The following is a 13,151-nucleotide window of genomic DNA, read 5'->3' as shown; positions in this document are numbered from 1 at the left end:
GCTATTATTTAGGGGATTTACTTTTGCATCTTGCTGTGCATTTTTTTTTTTTTTGTAATTTTAGTTGATTATGAAAGTTTACTTTGCTGGTAAAATGTTTTAACTTTCTTTGCTTCACTGTAACACATAATCATCTTTTGTTTCCATTTTTTTTTACTTTCTTGAATTTGGTTTAGTCTTCAAACATGCTTTCTTCTTTTTTTCTTTATCTGGAAAAGCAAGTAAATGTGGTATGTTAAATATGTTTTCCATTTTGTTTGTTACTAACTATAAAATGGGTAAATTCTAAACGGGGTCGGTCGGTCGGGCATGGATCTTTGCTTTATTATTATTATTATTATTATTATTATTATTATTATTATTATTATTATTATTATTATTATTATTATTATTTTGTTGATGAAAACTTTCGAACGAATGGCAGCTGAATGTCACAAGATTTCTAGGAGGCTGAAACTGTTGCGGTCATATATTTTAGAGTTTGATACGCACCCACAAGATTTCACACCCCTATGCTAAACACTTGATTTCTTCTACAGAGGTCTCATTCTCCTCTCTCTTTTATTATTATTATAGTATACTCCGGTTATGGAAGCAACCATGTATAACAATCCAGAACAGTTTTACTCGATCGAGATGATTGTGGTTGACGAACAGGTATATGTTTCAAAAATCTAATTTTTTAATATTTCACATTTTGGCAGTTGTTATATTATTCTAAACCTATTTAAAGGATAAACATATTCATAGTTTATGTTTTTCATCTTTTATGTTGTAGGGAACAAGGATGCAAGCCAGTGTTCTCCGAAGATGTATGTTTAGACAAAGAAGTTTTTAGAAATTTGTAATGTATGTTTATATTTTTTTTGTGTACATCTTTCATGTCAAATTATTTAGTTTGTTATTTATTTACTTATTTTTATTATTTTATTTTAGATTAACATTAATTTCTATTATTTCATACTCTAAGAAACATTTCATAGGACATTTTAGAAAATGAAGATGTCGACTTATATTTCCTGAACAACTTACTAAATTAAAACTTGTGTTCATAAAATTAAAAATTGAACTGACAAGCGTCAAAACATTATTATTTAAATTATTTTGTTACATGTTTTTTTCTATTCTTTAAAAAATCATACATCATCTTTATTAATACGTTTTAAATTTTATTTTTTGAACCCGTGTGTCACACGGGATATAAGCTAGTACCAATTAATAAGAAGTGGCTTCAAGGTAGTTAAAGGCGAAGGTGCACTTGAGTCACCATGTCTTTCGGTGGACAAATGATTTTGCAGATATTTATCACCAAACACTTCTTAAATTAGTAATATTCTATTAAAGTGATACATCTTTACGTTCTTACTTTTCCGGGATTCATTTCCTATCTATATTATATTCAGGGTCCTGCAAATAATATTGAGGGTAATTGGGTAATTTCTTAAAAAAGGGAAAATATGTAATTGATTTTATGGTTTGGAGAAATACGTAATAAGAAGGCTTAGAAAAGGGAAATATGTAAAAATCCCATTATAATAATAAACAAAAAGACGAGAAAACAGGATGATAAAAAAGTAATAGAATATTAAAAAAACCTGAAAATAAGATACTTAAAAACTCGGAAATAGGGTATAGAAAAACTCAAAAATAGGGTATTTTAATACCACGTTTCTTAAGAACCATAACCTAACCCTACCCGGAACCGGGCATATAGGGTATGGTCTTTTAGTGAAATAACCGGAACCAAACCGATTATAACAATAACCGGTTCCAACCGTTAAAACGAGAAACCGAAACTGATATTCCATCCAAGTGTGGCCCTAAGTACCGATAGTTCGTCCAAGTGTTTATTAGGGGTGTAAACGATCCAGGCCGAGCCCGAGCTCGTCATGTTTTTATGAAGCTCGAGCTCGGCTCGGTTCAAGCCTACTTATTTGAGCTCGAGCTCGGCTCGTTAAAGCTGCTCGTTTAGGCTCACGAGCCTAAATGAGCTTTGTATTTCAGGCTCAAGCCGGGCTCGTTAAAGCTAGGCTCGTTTAAGCTTTTAGCCAAGCCGATAACGAGTAGCTCTCGAACCTTTGGGCTTGTTTACGCCGCTAGTGTTTATCGTCCACCCTTGGGCTCAAAAAGATATTTATTGTAATGTCTTGCATAAGTTAAAACACCCCTAATTCCAATCTAAATAGCTAATTTTTGTATTGCAAAATCTCAAGTACAAACAATTTATGTCTTGGACATTAAATTGGAAAATCTCCAAGTACAAAATCATTATTCAAACCGAACATCACCAAATCACTAAAAAAATTCATCAACTTGCATTGTTCAGGTGTTAACGAACCCGAATGAAAGGCCATGCTCGTATTAAAACCGAATACCGAAAACAAGGGAAAAACAATATATCTTGGAAGTTAATCAAACAGCCCATGAAGCAGATCTTTTCATTTGAGGCTTCATCTGCTTGTCTTCCTCAAGTGAGATCATACCCAAATGCGATGGATCTTCAAGCATCATTTTAGCCACCAAGTAACCGGCTATGGACCATGTCTGGTTCTTACGAGCTTGCTTACCTATGAACCGCCCTAGCTTACCGTCATAATATTCTGGCCACCCGTCCATCAATAATCGGCTTTCAGCTAACTCAATGGCTCGTTTTGCGATCTGGGGTCTTCCTGCCTTGATGCAAGCGGCCGTCAGAAGCCATATGAGAACTGCAAATGCAAGAGTCAACACCAAAACATGCCAAAATATCTTAAAAGAATACCCGTGACATGAGTAAAACTAGGGGTGCTAAACGAGTCGTGTTTTTGGGTTAGAGGGTCGAACTTGACTAGAAAATCATGTCAGACACGTGAACTCAAACCCAGCACGCGTATTCACGGGTTGACACAAACACGACTAGTTTAAAAAAATAAACTATGAAAATAATTAGAAAATTATAAAATATCCGCTTCGTTCAAATTATGAAAATAAGTAGAAAATTATAAAAAATAAACGGGTTATACGCGTTTCGACCCACGAACCCGCCTGGTTAAAGACCCATTTAGCTTACACGTGTTCCCATGTTCGACTGGAAACTAAACCGAACCCATTTAGACTTGAACCCAAACCCATGAATTTCGGGTTAGTATCAAAACAATAAGCGAATAATTTATAAAAAAATAGGCATAAAATATATATAGGAGAGTTTTCACCTGGCCAGGATCCACCATTATGATAGCTCCATCCCGTATTTTTCGGATCACAACCCGTAACAATTCTCCATTCGTGACTTTCCATAGCCGGATAACAGATCTTCAACGGCATTTCACCAACAAGTTCTTGCCAACGTGATTCAATAAGATCCATAATAGCAGAACTCTGTTCGGGGGTCGCTAAAGACGACAATATAGCTATACAATTGCCCAAACAAAACCACCTGAAGTCCATTTTCGCAGGACTCACATTCCCGATAAAGTAACCGCCTCGTGTGGGCATGAAATCAAAAACCCAATCGGGAAGTGAGTCAGGCATGACGTTGAACTTGTTGACAGCTGTATGCGAGTATTCTTCTGTTTTGTAACGGTATATGTCGTTTAGTTGCTTAATGTCAAGCCAAAAATAGCTTCGCATGTGAAAGCTTAGAGCGTGAAGACGTTTGACTATTCGGTCAAGGCACTCGTTACCCTCCGCATCACGCTTTAGAAGAAGCGATGCACATCGCAAAGCCATGAAGAACAATGCTTGTATCTCTATTGGGTACCCGTATACCCCCTGCCAAAAAAAAAAAGAAATTCAAAAGTGGGATGAATGTATAGGGGTAGGGGTGTTCAAAAAGCTCGTAGCTCACCACAGCTTGCTCAAAAAAGCTCGGCTCGGAAAAAGCTCAGTGGTAAACGAGCCGGCTCGGCTCGTGAGCTGACTCGAATTATTTATTTTTATATAGATTAATTTTAATTTTAAATGTATTAAAATAAAAAAACGTGTGGGAGGGGTTGAAGTGTGTTAGCTAAGTTTAATTAATCAATAACATATAAAAAATAAACAACAGTTATACATAGAATACTTTCAATGTCTTTAAAATACTAGAAAAATAAAAATTATACATATAGATATATGTGTAATTTTTATTTTTATTATTTTTTATGTTATCAATATATGTAGAAAAAAAAAATAACGAGCTGGCTCGATTTGGCTCGAGCTAGCTCAAACATTTTATGAGCTCGGCTCGAGCTCGACTCTTCAGCTCGACAAAATAAACGAGCGGAACCGAGCTAGTTCGTTTAAGTTCGAGCTCGAGCTCAATCTAGCTTGGCTCGATTACAGCTGACCCAACTCGACCCGTATAAAAAAGTTACCCGCTTGACCCATACATTCAACAATATTGATAAAAGCCGAAAACTTTAAGCTTTCTAAACATGAAAGGAGAAGATCTGTTAACGATACCAACCATTCTACGATCAATCATACAACACCCGTCAGCACATAGCAACGTCGGGAACGTATCAAACCCTTCAGAAAGACACAAAGTCATAATAAGCCGAATACCCCTCTGGATTTCAGGCATTTCCGCCAACGAAGTATCACCGGTTGACTTTGTATAGGCCCGAAGCAAAATAATCCACCAAAATCCTGAATCGACAGGAGCCACTCGACCAATGGCACTTTCACCATAATCAGCCAATATGGTCTCTGTGTTCCTAACGGGATCGTGAAGCACTTTAAAACTTGCAGGCATTACCCCTTCTCCTAACTTGAATTTGTCTACCTTTTTCTCTCGGGATTGGAGAAAAACTGTTTTTAAAAGAAAATTCTTTACTATTTCGGACTCCCCGTTCATCATAAAGGCCAAAGCACTCGGCACAAAGTCTCTTATAAAAACCTGCAGACATAGTGTGATTCAGAGTTTAAACGTGCGGGTCAACATGTGTAGTTTTTATGTGCTGGTCAAACCGGGCCGGGCCAAACCACCAACTTTTTTCCCATTTTTACTCAGTTTTTTAGTTACAGAAACAATGTAATCATAGTTATCAATAGCGAATATCGGACGATAGCAATAGGCTACCTATACGGTACGTAGCGATAGCGACGAATAGCGCCTGCTATTTCATGTTTAGCGATGTAGGGGTAAAAAAAGTGATTTTCATGTATAAATAGTTAAAATTACGCTATTTCAGGTATTAAAGTGCTAAAAATACCCTAAAATAGTGAAAATACGCCATCTTTATCATCTAAACAAATAAACTAATTTTTTTTTAAAAATAAAAAAACCCCTAAAATTCGCTATTCTTCAGCTATTTAGTCGCTAACCAGCGAATAGCGCCAAAACCTCGCAACGCTACGGCACGCGCTATAGTGGACGCTGTTACCACTATTGACATCTATGAATCTAATCTCTTTTAAATAGAACAATTTAGGACGTTATACGAATTTGAATACAAGTTAGGCTAATTTTGACCTGTTTAACTTGTACCCATTTTATATTTTGCTACGTTTTTTTATATTTTACATATATCAAATAAAATCACAAAATACATCCTGGATTGACCCGTTAAATGAGGTGCATAGTGGAGACTTTGCAAAAGAAAATCAACGGAAATCACCTGGTCATAGTTAAGATCCTCTGAAGAATTATCAAGTGCAGCAATAGTCCCAACGGGTTGACCACGAAAGTTGACCAACGATCGTCTCAACGCCTCCCAAGCTTCTCCTACAATAGGATGAGGCTCAAAATAACCACTTCTTGGAGTTCCCGTCCATCTCCCAGGGGAATATACACCATCAAGATTATCAAAACCACCGCGTGATGAATTATCATTCAATTTATAAAAGTTACTATTGCGCGATGGTGACATGGCAATTGACATTTCACTAAACGATCGCTCATCAAACGACCTTTTTCGTTCTATGTTAAGTGGCCTCGGTTTTTCTAGTAATCTTGAAAGATCAGAGTCGTCGATTTCAAACAAAGGTTGTGTGGTTACTTCTTCCTCTTTTGCCTTCACTGGACCGTTTGAAGGCCCGTCATTCGTTACGGGAGCCATTCTTTATAAATGTTTCGAAAAAATATCTGTAGTATTCCTAAAACATTATGAAACAAGTAAACAATGACGTCAAATGTCACAATCTTCAATCGTTTAACGTAAAAACACAAATTAGTTCTCCAAATTATTCATCATAATGACTAAAATGAACATGGTGATAATCTGTAATAACTGTATCTGTAGTCAAACCGAAAGTCAACCCTCGTGCACCAAGACATCCTGGCTTTAAAAGGATGTGTGTAAATAACCAGATTTAGGTGTTTGGATGAACTTATAATGATTCTAAAGATAATCGGATACCGATTATGGAAACAAAAATGCACTTTAAAGGAATGATTCAAGTCTTAATACTCCAATTCTTATAAGTTATAACCACTTTAAAATGCACATCCTAACCCCCCCCCCCCCCACCACACACACACAAACACACACCAACCCCCATACAAACTATGATCTTCCACCCACAATAGAGTAATCCTAAAGCAACCAACTTTTTAATTCAAAATTCCAAAAAGTCAAACAAGAAAATCTTTGAATTCAGATCTGGTCAAAAGTCACAATCAAACTTAACAAGCAACAACTAAAGCAATATACTTTAGATGCATATCTTTCCACAAGTTCACATTGGATCAAACAAGAACAACAAATACCCAATTCAAAAAACCAGTATTTCCAAATACCCACAAGTAATATCATATAAAAACCAACATTCATAATGCCATAAACCCTAAAAGATTGAATCTTTAACAAAACCCATATCTAAAAATTCAATTTTTAACAAAACCCATATCTTAGATTATTTAAATTAGAAGCCGGAAAGAAGAACGGGACCTGAAAAATTGGTGGATGAAGGAAACGATGAAACCTAGAAAAGGGGCATTGAGGGTATCATCAAGAACAAAATAGGCTTCAAATGAGTATAGTTTATTCTGAATGAAAGAAGGTGACCCTATACTCAATAGGCATACATTTATAGGTCACTAAACAAGAGATGTGCTAAAAGAAACCTTCATCTTTTGAGAGTTTTGCAGTTTCAGCCCTTGCATGTGTTTTGCATGTTTATATAGGGTTTGTTTGGTTTGCTCAAAATCATCAATTTTAACTTTTTAGAAAATTATATCATGAATTATTATTATTGTTGTTATGTTATTTTATATGAAGAAGGATAGCGGATGGGTTTATGCATTTATGGAAAAACTCGAATATAGTGGGAAACAGGGCCGTTTATATGTTTTTGGAGACTCTAAGCGAACTCTGAAGTAGGGGTCTTAATTTCGCCGATAAACTCTTCTTCAATCCAGACGCAATGGGTGATTGCCCTTACTAATTGAAAGCAAGTTGCGATGGGAAGTAGGAACGATGATTGCGACTGTATTTAGGGGCTTTAGGCCGCTAAATATTGATGATTAGGTCGATGGTTGTTGTGTTGTAATAGTTGGAAATCAAGGCGAAATGAGTTTTGAAACTTGACCTTTGTTTGCTAAACAATATTTCTTTTGGACTCCTTTAATGAAAAATCAGTTTAGTTTTGAAATAAACGTATTTATTTAAGGCCTAATACAAACATATAGTATATATAATTTTTTTTTAAACTTGAAGGCTTTTATTTTTTTAGTGGCCCTAGGCCCATACCTAAGTTACCAAGCCTATAAAATTGGCTTTGGTGGGAAAACATAAAATTTTGAGACCAAATATGTAAATAAAATGGGAAAACATAAAATTTTGAGACCAAATATGTAATTAAATGTAACAATTTTTACATTTATGAGATATGGATAATGTTAGGTGGGATCTGAACTGTTACACAAAATCAATCCTACTCATTCACATGTCATTAGGAATGTGAATATATTAATATGTTATGACTTTTGAAATCATAACGAATAGTACTTTGGAAGTGTTTGGGAACAACATCATCATAATCATCATACTCAGTAAATCCCACTAATAACAAAGCAAAGATAAGGTTTAAAAATATAATATTCTTAAAAAGGTTTAAAACTTTTAAAAGTGTAGTTGAGTATTTCATGTTTCAGGTAAAATTTTGGGTTGGTCATAAGATATGGCTCCTAGTAATCCCGACAGGTCATTTATAACCATATAAGATCACTACAAAATTTTAAATTTGTAAGGAAAACATGCGAACTTAGTGGAATAATGTGTAACAGATAACCGACGAATTCGAAACTAGGTATGCAACATGGTTTACAATCAGGTGTGTGACTGTGATTATCAATACTTGTCCATTGTAAATCTCCATTGTAAATCTCTAACAATATGTTTAATCAAATTACTTTTTTATGTTAACAAAAGTCTCTCCTTTTTATGACTTTTGTGACTATGTTAGAGACAGAAACATTTTTTGTCAACTTTTATGTTTCATTTTCTTCAATTCAATACAAACTATATAAAAAGGATAACTTCAGTTATCTTTATGATTATTCAACATCAAGTAATTGTTTCATTCCAATCACTAGAGCAAATTACATAAGGATAGCAGGTAGACGAGCAATAAACTGCGCCGTTTTCCCCTTCTAAATAGAAAATCCTAATCTACTAAAAACAAAGTATCGCCTCTGAGGGGTCGAAAAATAAAGGTGACATGATAACCTTTTATACTTCTATAGTTATTTTTTTAACTTAAATCCAAACATGCTATTATACTAAAACAGAGACGATTACAAAATAATGGCTGGTAGACGAGCAACAAGTTGCGTCGCCACCCCCTTCTGAATAGTAAATCTTACCGTGCTAAACACAAAATTCTGCCCCTTAACATACATGGTGTTACTACTTTCTTATGATTGTGTATATCAGTGTAATAGAATGTTAAAAATAATTATGATAAAAATACAATATTAGTAACAACAATTGATTAATAAATTGATATTGAGTAGTAATTTCAGAAATAAAGGACAACATTTGCAAATCTGGATAAAGTAAAAGACCTTTTTGTAAAAGGACTAAAAAAGCAGTAATTGTTTTGACCTAAAAAGGTGAAATTTTATCAAACATTAATAACCGGGAAAACCGGATAAGTTAAAAAAAGGTGACCGACATGTGGGATTATCTTGGAATATCCACCGGGAAAACCGGATAAGTTAAAAAAAGGTGACCGACATGTGAAACTATATCGGAATATCCGACGAAATTTTTTGAGAAATCTATGGTCAATTTGTCTCTTTTGGGCTGATATTTTGGGTATCCGATACGGGATTTACCATATTCTTTTTGTTCATAAAAGATAGGAAAGTTGCAATAAAAAAAAGAATGTTTATTTTCATGGATTTGGTAAATATTTTATTTAATGGTTCGTGAAATAGATAAAGTGGTATTAAAATAATTATTATTTTAAAAATCGGACAACAATCGGTCGGGCATGATTCATGAGTTAAACAGTACGGTTTTTGGCTTTTATGTTCACACCAGGCAGTTTTTTTTTTATAGGGTGTTAATATTGGCGGAACTTGATAAAAAGTTTTGAGGGGCGGAAAGTCATGTGACCTAATTTATATCTTGTATAAATATTTAGGCAAAATAATTGGAGGGACAATCCTATATAATTTTAAAATTTTCAGATGAAAAATATGAAATTGCTACGCCTCTCTGGGTGTTAATAATAACACATGGTAATATCTTATTCTCACATGGTGTATACGGGCCATATAATGTTATATAATTTTAAAATTTTCAGATGAAAAATATGAAATTTTACACTTCTAACCGAAACATACAGCCCGTATAAACTTTGGTCGTATACAATGTATATGATATATTTATACGAGTCGTGTAAGGTTATATGGCCCGTATACATCGGATTTCCTTTTTTTTTTGGAATTAATATTCGCACATTAGGGTTTCGATTTCCTACTTTTTAAGATTCACATACAAATTTGAGTCCATAAATGCATTTAATTCCCTCGTATATAATATGAAGCATATATATTCATATATAACTAGTGCTAATACTCGTGAATTTCACGGTGTTGATAAATGATATGTTTCTTATTTTTAGAAAAAAAAATATTACTTTTATACTGATCATAAAGAAACTGTACTCATGGACTTATTATGGATCGAGATATAGATTCAAAGAACATTATACGTTTATGATTATCATAACGAAATTCTCCCAATGAAATAAATCTAGTGGATTATAAAATTGTCATGACCCATTCCTAAACCTTACGTTGCAACCACCGCGTGAACACATCATTTGTTATTCAAATAAATAAAAAAGTTACTTATAAATGTAAAAAAGGTTATCCTAACTAAGATTATGAACTTGGGTTATGTATTATCTCAAATAGGTTCATCTATTAGGATAATTAGATGGGTTGGGTCAAATAGGTTAAAAGTCAACCCACTTCTTTTAGCACATATAGTTTCGTAAAGTCAAACAATGAACCGACAAATTCTAGATGCATAACCTAATCAAATGTAAGGTTAAAGATTAGCACTATACATAATCAAATGGGTTAAAAGTCACTGAATACTTTTCATATTATCAAAATGTGCAACAGTCCGACTAAATGCGAGTGAAACCCTCAACAGTATAACCTAATCAAGAATGAAGTGTGAACGGATTCAAAAAAAAACTCAATACTTACTTGATGTATATTGATCTTCAATCACTTAAAATATATTGTTAAAATACAATAAATTCACTTTGTTATTTCAACAATCTTGCAACCCCCAATCGCACACTCTTTCTTTGCTTTTTCTTAACACGAAGCATCTAAATACAGATAAGAAATATTGAGTATATATTTATTTTATAAAAAAGTGGAGGATATGTACCGAAGCATCTAAAATCGGATGATTATTAGGTAGTATAGATAAATTATCTAATTACAAATTTTGTTATACCTAAAACATATGTTATATCAAAAATACAAAAACTTGTGGTACACCGGCATAACTTGACCCGATTCACTATGAAGTAATTCTCACCACTGGTATATCTAACCTGATATTCAATATTGACCCCTAGAAGACTGAAGCCTGCGCTAGTCAAACAAATTGCTTGTGTCTCGCACATGTGAAAGGATCCAAAACTGTAAAATAAAGTCTACATTTAGGTTAAATATAGAAATTAATAATATAAGTTATAAATTTAGTTATAACGATAAAAATGGATAAGAAAATGTTGACTAAAATGTAAATATCGTACAAAAATTGAAAATGTATGACATACATGGAAAATATAAAATCATCCTAAAGATATGGAATGAAAGAAATCATTTTAAATGTGTAAAATTAAAATTTATAAATATATATTTTTACCGCTGAAACAATGAAGGCCAACCAACAACCGAATGTTCGCTCTCCCCATGTATTGCGATGCGTGAAATCTAAACACAAATCCCTAGCCAAAGCTCACGGCTTAGTTTGTTTAATTTTGTAGCCGATAGAATATTGTTGAAGGTGTTATAAAAAACCTGTTTGTATCTCTAGGAAATTTTTTTTTTGTTATAATACCAAAACATTTTCTCTCAAAAAACTACACAAAATGGTATTCAGTTTCTTAAACTCATTGCCTTTGCTTAGTTTTTTAATATCAGTCTCAGGTGGAAATGCCTCACATAATTCAATCATAGTATGTCATTAACTCATTATTTACTCCTCCCATTTCATACACATTTTGACTTTTTTGGTCAAATAAGTTTAGCTTTTCAGATTTTACATCACTGGCCTGAAAATACAATATAAAATTATACTATAAAACTATAAACTGTAAAATATGGAAATAGACATAGAAATAATTGATTAAAACATAAAGTATCAAACATGTTCTTGAAAACTGTAATCTCATCAATGTCATCATCAAAGTATACACTGCTAGCATTGTATGATGTTGAAAGGTAAACATATAACAACCCTCCTAAAAGTCTTATAACACCCCTATACGCCCTAAAATACACCCCGTATACGAAAAACGGCCCAGAAATACCTTTAATTTAACAAAAATCAAATAAAATGAATTTTGGTGGGCGCTCGCGGGCCGCGATCCTAATGGGTGTGTGCTTCGCGGGGCGCGACACGCTGGACACCAGGCTTAACCCAGTGCCGCCACGTGTCGGTATCGTGTCAAGTCTAGTGGCCGAATCAGCCAAGCTAGGGCCTACCCGAATCAGCCAAGCTGTGAGTAGTAACATTACCACCAGTCAGGATTGACAGTACCGTGAGTGGTAATTAAAGTAGATGTAAACAAATGTAATTGCTAGATTGCCCTCAATGATGTAAAATGATAAAACTTGTTTTGATTAAACTGGGATTCACTCGCCAGTATTTCTTGCTGATAAAATGTTTTAAACGCGTTTCAGGTAACAAAATGTGAAAGCCATTTAGAAGCCAGCTGGAGAGCACTGAAGGCTTGGAAAAGTGGCTATAAAAGTTACCTAAATAATGAAGAAGTTTTATTTCAATAAATTAGGGTTTATCCCTAAAAACATGTTTGTAATAGAAACTTGGGTTTTTCCCATGTATTTATTATTATTATTATAAAAATGTGGTGTGTTACTCTGATAAACTATTTCCTAACTACGGTCCTGGTGTAAATTCCGCTGCCAAATTAACAAACACCGATACCACCGACTCTGAGTAGCTCGCGGCCGCCCGCCTCCCGGGGCAGGGGTTAGGGGTTGCGACAGAAGTTGGTATCAGAGCTACAGCCACTGATTTTAGCCACATAAGTATTCTGCTGACACCAAAATTTTAATTGTGTTAGGAAATAATTATGTGCATATCTGTGTATTATTGTTTTGTGTCATTTGACAATTTGTTAGTTTACAGTATGAGTGATCAAGGTCAATCAGACGCCTATCGTCACTTGTCTAGTTCTCCTAGAGATGAAGGAACTTCTTCCCAGCCTACTCCTTCGGGGTATTCAGCTGCCACAGAAGAGGGAATTTTCGTATTTAAAGCGCAATCCGAAGAACCATTTCCTACCAAAAAGAGAGGATGGTTCAGTCAGGGAGCACATGAGCGTAGGAAGAGAATGAGGAAGTTACCGCAGCAACGGGCTTTAGCAGTTGCAAATAGGGAGATGAATGCCCAGACCCAAGACATAGTCAATAGGCGATTGGCCAACTTTCACATACTAGCTACCACTGCTGCAGTCCTAAACTT

At 34.4% G+C, this 13,151-nt stretch overlaps 1 protein-coding gene across 2 annotated transcripts; it reads right to left on the bottom strand.

The window, feature by feature from the left end:
* Positions 1-2,171: 2,171 nt before the first annotated feature.
* Positions 2,172-6,981, bottom strand: LOC110923136 (probable alkaline/neutral invertase D). Of its 2 annotated transcripts, none has more exons than XM_022167310.2 (5): positions 6,852-6,981; positions 5,580-6,057; positions 4,427-4,858; positions 3,192-3,750; positions 2,172-2,708 (listed from the first exon to the last, which is right to left on the bottom strand). In XM_022167310.2, the coding sequence occupies exons 2-5, from the start codon at positions 6,018-6,020 to the stop codon at positions 2,413-2,415; spliced, it is 1,728 nt and encodes a 575-aa protein (XP_022023002.1). In that variant the 5' UTR covers positions 6,021-6,057; positions 6,852-6,981; the 3' UTR covers positions 2,172-2,412. The 2 variants fall into 2 exon arrangements, with proteins under 2 accessions (XP_022023002.1, XP_022023003.1); XM_022167311.2 differs by having other exon boundaries at positions 5,580-6,046; positions 6,852-6,970.
* Positions 6,982-13,151: the final 6,170 nt, after the last annotated feature.

Source organism: Helianthus annuus, chromosome 6 (assembly GCF_002127325.2).
Source record: "Helianthus annuus cultivar XRQ/B chromosome 6, HanXRQr2.0-SUNRISE, whole genome shotgun sequence".
Taxonomy (NCBI): Eukaryota; Viridiplantae; Streptophyta; class Magnoliopsida; order Asterales; family Asteraceae; genus Helianthus; species Helianthus annuus.
The sequence above is the reverse complement of the archived record's forward strand: the minus strand, read 5'-3'. Positions and strand labels throughout refer to the sequence as shown.